The sequence below is a fragment of the Gekko japonicus genome, unplaced genomic scaffold (genome assembly GCF_001447785.1).
Source record: "Gekko japonicus isolate JY-2015 unplaced genomic scaffold, Gekko_japonicus_V1.1 scaffold3642, whole genome shotgun sequence".
Taxonomy (NCBI): Eukaryota; Metazoa; Chordata; class Lepidosauria; order Squamata; family Gekkonidae; genus Gekko; species Gekko japonicus.
Window position 1 is genome coordinate 114346 of NW_015164308.1, and position 5716 is coordinate 120061.

Genomic DNA, 5716 nt, shown 5'->3' on the forward strand with positions numbered 1-5716 from the left:
AGGAAGAAGAAGAGGAGGAGGAGGAGGAGGAGGAGGAGGAGGAGATTGGATTTATATACCCCACCCTTCACTTGGGAGTCTCAGAGCGGCTTACAATCTCCTCTCCCTCCCCCTCCCCACAACAGACACCCTGTGAGGTGGGTGGGGCTGAGAGAACTCTGACACAAACTGCTTTTTTCAAGGACAGCTGTGCCAGAGCTTGTGATTGACCCAAGGTCCCATCAGCAGGTGCAAGTGGAGGAGTGGGGAATCAAACCTGGTTCTCCCAGATTAGAGTCCGCGCACTTAACCACTACGCCAAACTGGCAAAAGCCCTACCTGGCCCCATCCACTTCCCTAAAAAAAACCCACCAACAACACTTGGCGGATGCCAGAAAATGTGCTGGCAGGCACCACGGCGCCCGCGGGCACCACGTTGGGGACCCCTGCTCTTACCTCTTGACGTCCCCATGGATGAGGCTAGGGGAATCGCTGTGCAGGAACTGAATGGCTCTGGCCGTCCCCACCGCCACGCGGAGCCGCTGGGCCCAGGAAAGGCAGAGGCCAGCCTGAGAAACAAAACAAAACCGGCTGGTTACACGGCGAGGTGTTGACGGTCTCCCTTTCCTCGAGAACCAGGGGGGCGAGGAGAAGAAGAGCGGAAAGGTGAAAAGGTACCTGCCCGTGCAAGTGGTCCTCCAAGGAGCCCTTGGGGAGGAAGACGTAGACAAGGCAGAAGTTGCCTCCTTCGGCACAGTAACCCGCAAACTCGACAATGTTCGGGTGGCGGAACCTGGGGACAAGAACGGGCAGTGTCAATCAGTGTTCCCTCTAAGCGATGCCTGTGAGCGGCCGCTCATTAACCCAGGCAGCCCCGCTCAGCAACAGTCTGGATCCGCGCAGGGTCTTGCACTGCCCGTTGCCTGTTTTAAGATGACAGCAGTTACATTCTGCTCTGGATGTGAACTGCTCTGCTCACTAAAAGGGTAAAAGGTAAAGGTTTCCCTTGCTCCAAAGCCAGTCGAATCTGACTCTATGGGGCGGTGCTCATCTCTGTTTCCAAGGCAAAGAGCCAGCGCTGTCCAAAGATGTGTCCGTGGTCATGTGGCCAGCATGACTCGACGCCGAGGCGTATGGAATGCTGTTCCCTTCCCACCGAAGTGGTACCTGTTTATCTACTTGCAATTTCTTGCTTTCGAACTGCTAGGCTGGCAGGAGGGCGGGTATCATTGGGGTGCGAGACGTTCCTGGTTGAAGATGGGATGACAGTGCTGTTGGGACGTATGTTGTTGGTCTGGTATTAATAACTCCAGAACCCCATCTTGTAATTTACGATCTATGTGACCTTTGGAGCACCGACATTTTAGTGAATTGTACTGTATTGTTTTATTGTTTTTACTGTTTTAACTTTGGCATTTATGCCTTGTTGTAAGCCGCCCTGAGCCTTCGGGGAGGGCGGAATATAAATCCAAAATATATATATATAATAAACAACAACAACTATGAAAACATGTAAAAGGTCACGATTCAAAATCTCCAGCCAGGACTGCCAATAAATAAAAACTACATCAGTCAAAGGCAGTCGTAAATAAAATGGTCTTAAACTGCCTCCCGAAGTTTGACAGCGAGAGGGCCAGGCTTACCTTGCTGGGGAGTCCCAAATATACAAATTCCACTAGTAGAAAACACCATCAAAGATTGCCAAAACAATATATTAAACAATTATAAAGTTGGTGGTGTCACAAAAACAACAACATTAATGCATACTGTAACTATAATAGGGCATAAGAGGCAATATTTCCTCCTTTGAAGATAAGACATAAAGTCCAGGTATTCGGTGTAACTTGAGAGGAGGAGTCCACATAGTCATAACATTTTCCAAACAGCCTGTGCAAAGACGCCCGTTCAAGATACTTGGAAGATGCATTTCCTTCGACTTCTTCATTTTGCCAGCTGTGCAGGTGGAACCTGATTTCAGCGATTTCAACAGACCACAAGGTTCATAGTGTGAAAAGCGAAATCAGGTTTCCTATCAAGTTACACTGACTACATGGACTTTATGTCTTCTCTTCAAAGGAGGAAAGACTGCATCTTATGCCTTATTATAGTTACAGTACGCACTAATGTTGTTGTTGTGACACCACCAACTTTATAATTGTTTAATATATTATTTTGGCAATCCTTGATGGTGTTTTCTACTCGTGGAATTTGTATATTTGGGACTCCCGTGACACTAGTCTTTTCCCCTTGTTGTTTGGATTTACCTCCCTGGGGAGGCTGCTCCATAATCGTGGGGCTGCCACCGAACAGGCCCCGTCTCGTGTGCTTCTTTGCTAGGTGGGACAGTCAAGAGGGCCTCTCCCTGGGATCTCAATTCCCACGCAAGAACGCATGAGAGAAGACGGTCCCTTCAGATACCCCGGTCCCGAGCCAGGCCAAGCTTTATAGTGCTTACCGTGAGAGTTTCTCCACCTCGGTGACAAAGCTGTCCTTTATCACTGTCCAGTCCAGCTCTGCTTCCTGTCCAATTAAAGAAGAAAGAGGCAAGCTGTCAGTAAGTCGACATGGGGAAGGCGTTTCCCGTCAGCAGAATGAACGGGGCTGGGATTGGGAAGGGATGGAGCCCTGGCATTCTGGGGAGGAGGGAGTAGGCAGGCCTGAATGCACTTCAGGACTGAAGCCTGAACATGCAATGAAGCTGCCTGATACTGAATCAGACCCTGGGTCCATCAAGGTCAGTATTGTCTACTCAGGCTGGCAGCTGCTCTCCAGGGTTAACAGGAGGAGGAGGAGAAGAAATAGGAGGAAGAGAAGGAGAAGACCCACGAACTTGAGGATTTACCTCACTATATTCTCTTTTGCCCACTGTATTCTAGTCCGAGGGCTAAATTTTTTGCAGGTATTTTATCTGGTCTTAGTGCTTACCCAGTTGAGGAAAAAAATTCATTTTTGTTATGACACTGATGCCTATGTCTCTTATAAGGTTTCATTATTTGCCCTTGCTGCAAAGAATACACGTTCCAAGGTGGCATTGGGAAGGGGCGCTATTTAGGCTACTGTATTGAATGAGTCATCTTTTGTTACTGATCTTTGGTACTTTTGTCTATTCTGACTCTAACCTAAAGCTTGCTCACAATTTGTGTTTTGCAATTTTGTGACGGCCAATGGCTAATTACAATAAACTAAACTCGAGAGCCAGTTTGGCATAGTGGTTCAGTGCGCTGACTGTAATCTTGGAGAACTGGGTTTGATTCCCCCACTCCTCCACTTGCACCTGGCTGGATGACCTTGGGCAAGCCGTAGTTCTGATAAGAGCTGTCCTTGAAAAAAAGAGCAGCTTCTGTCAAGAGCTCTCTCGGCCCCGCCTACCCCACAGGGTGTCAGTGGTGGGGTGGGGAAGGGAAAGGAGTTTGTAAGCCACTCTGAGACTCCTTTGGGTAGTGAAGGGCGGGGTATAAATCCAATCTCTTCTTCTTCTTCTTCTGAAACTGAAGAGGAGGAAGAGGAGGAGAGTATTGGATTTATAGCCCGCCCTTCACTTGGAGTCTCAGAGCAGCTCACAAACTCCTTTCCCTTCCCCTCCCCTCAACAGACACCCTGTGAGGTAGGTGAGACTGAGAGAGCTCTGAGAGAACTGCTCCTGAGAGAACAGCTCTGAAAGAACTTGTGACTGACCCAAGGTCACGCCAGCAGCTGCATGTGGAGGAGTGGGGAATCAAACCTGGTTCTCCCAGATTAGAGTCCACGCTCCTAACCACCACACCAGAGAGCAACAGCGAGATGGAGCAGAGTTATCTCGGCTCGAGTTCCTGCCACTATACCCCTGGCCGGCTGCAAAACTCCGGCAGCTCAAGCAGATGTTTAGCCTAGCCCAGCTGTCCAGAGGCTCTTCAACTGGAGCCGCCAAGAACGAGATATGGACCCATGCAGAACACCACCACCACCCTCCCGCTACCGAGCTATGATCCTCCTTCCTTCCCGAGGTTAGCTGGGAAGGTGAAAAGAGAGATGTGGAAGAGGCAGACGTCAGAGGGTAAAGGGCCGCAAGCCAGAAGACCCTGCCCCGCCCTTACCCACTGGATTATACCTCCTTGAGCCGTTTGACAGCGTATTCGGTATTGCGAAGCCGGGCCTGGTAGACGCAGCCGAAGCCGCCTTCGCCGATCTTCAGGTGGTCGGAGAAGTTACCCGTAGCCTGGAGCAGTTCCGTCAGAGGCCAGGAGAAGGAGCAGGTGGGGGACACGGAATCACAGGCCTTGATGGAGAACCGGGGGGGGGATGGACCAGAATTAGTTTGAACTCCACCTCGACGGGACCGAGCCGCCACTCAAACCACAAACCATTTGCTTCTCTCTTCTTTTTCTTTCTTTATTCTACGTCATGCAGTGCTGCTGCTGCTGCTTCCAACAACTGCCATGCGACTACAGATTTCCCAGGTCAACGATCTGTTTCCCTCAATGCTTCGTCAGGTCGCTTCGTACTTGGGAACCAATGCTCTACATCGTGCCTGGCCAGTTTGCTCAGGGCCACACGCGGCCTCCCCAGGTCCCTTACAGCAGGGGTCCCCAGCCCTTTTTGAGTCTACGGCAGTGTTCCCTCTAAGCTGAGTTAGGGCAAGCTAGCTCACAGTTTTTTAGCCTCCGGCTCACACATTTTTGCCTTAACTAATTTATGCCATAGCCAAATCGCTTGCTCACAAATTTAACGCCAGTCGCTCACAAAGTAGAATTTTTGCTCACAAGACTCCACAGCTTAGAGGGAGCGTTGGTCTACGGGCACCTTTGGGATTCTGGCACAGCGACACAACAACCCAAAATGGCTGCCCCAGCTCACCTCCAATCTAGGGTCGCCAGGTCCCTCAGCTGAGTGGGCGGGGGATGGGGGGGTGCACTTACCGGGAGCGGAGAGGGAAGAAGCCAGAAATAAAGGCGACGTGCCTACGTCACCTGGAAGTGGCGCAGAGATGTCGGGGGCAACGCTGTGGTTTGTGGGCAAAACTCTATGGTAGAATTAGCTTCTTACCATAGAGTTTTGCCCAAAAACCAGAGCGTTCCCCCCACATTACTAGTCACTTCTGGGTGACGCAGGGACATCGTTGATTATTTTTGGCTTTTTACCTGTTTTTTTGGGGGAGGGGTTAATTTCCCCTGGTTTCTAATACCCCTGAACTGGGGGAGGGGCTCCAAGCCAGTGTTCCCTCTAAGCTGAGTTAGTGTGAGCTAGCTCGCAGTTTTTTAGCCTCCGACTCACATATTATTTTTGTCTGAGCTCAGGAAGGGATGGCTCCAGAGCAAACTGATTGATGGAGCAGCCAAATCCCTCGCTCACAACTTTAATGCCGGTAGCTCGCAAAGTAGAATTTTTGCTCACAAGACTCCACAGCTTAGAGGGAACACTGGTCTCCCCATCCCAAACTGGAGACTGGCAGCTCTTCTTCCGTTCCACAGTGAAGATCCTTGTGCTAGGGTGGCCGCTACTGTCAAAGCAATGCTCTTATATATCTGCACAACCAATCAAATCTCCTGTGGCCAATCAGAAGCCTTGCTGGGCAAAAGCGCCCTCTGGCCCCGCCCACTATCTAAAACCACTTGATGGGCTCTAGTGCAGGTTCTGGTGGACACCCTGGTGCCCAAGGGCACCACATTGGGGACCCCCAGGGCTATTTTTGGGCAGGAACGGAGTTCCGGCTCGCTCCCGAGTTGGCCACACCCAGCAGGAACTCATTAGCATAATAGGC

The 5716-nt window shown here is 50.7% G+C and overlaps 1 protein-coding gene across 1 annotated transcript in view; it reads right to left on the reverse strand.

Annotated features, from left to right (window-relative positions):
• The window catches only part of IRAK1 (interleukin 1 receptor associated kinase 1), a 32721-nt gene extending 27649 nt beyond the window's left edge, over positions 1-5072 (reverse strand). Inside the window, exons 1-5 of the mRNA XM_015408820.1 lie at positions 5045-5072; positions 4067-4305; positions 2435-2499; positions 658-772; positions 436-548 (exon numbers count right to left, since the gene is read on the reverse strand). Of these exons, the coding sequence (XP_015264306.1) occupies positions 436-548; positions 658-772; positions 2435-2499; positions 4067-4305; positions 5045-5072 (560 nt within the window). The remainder of the gene's footprint in view (positions 1-435; positions 549-657; positions 773-2434; positions 2500-4066; positions 4306-5044) is intronic.
• Between the last annotated feature and the right edge of the window lie 644 nt (positions 5073-5716).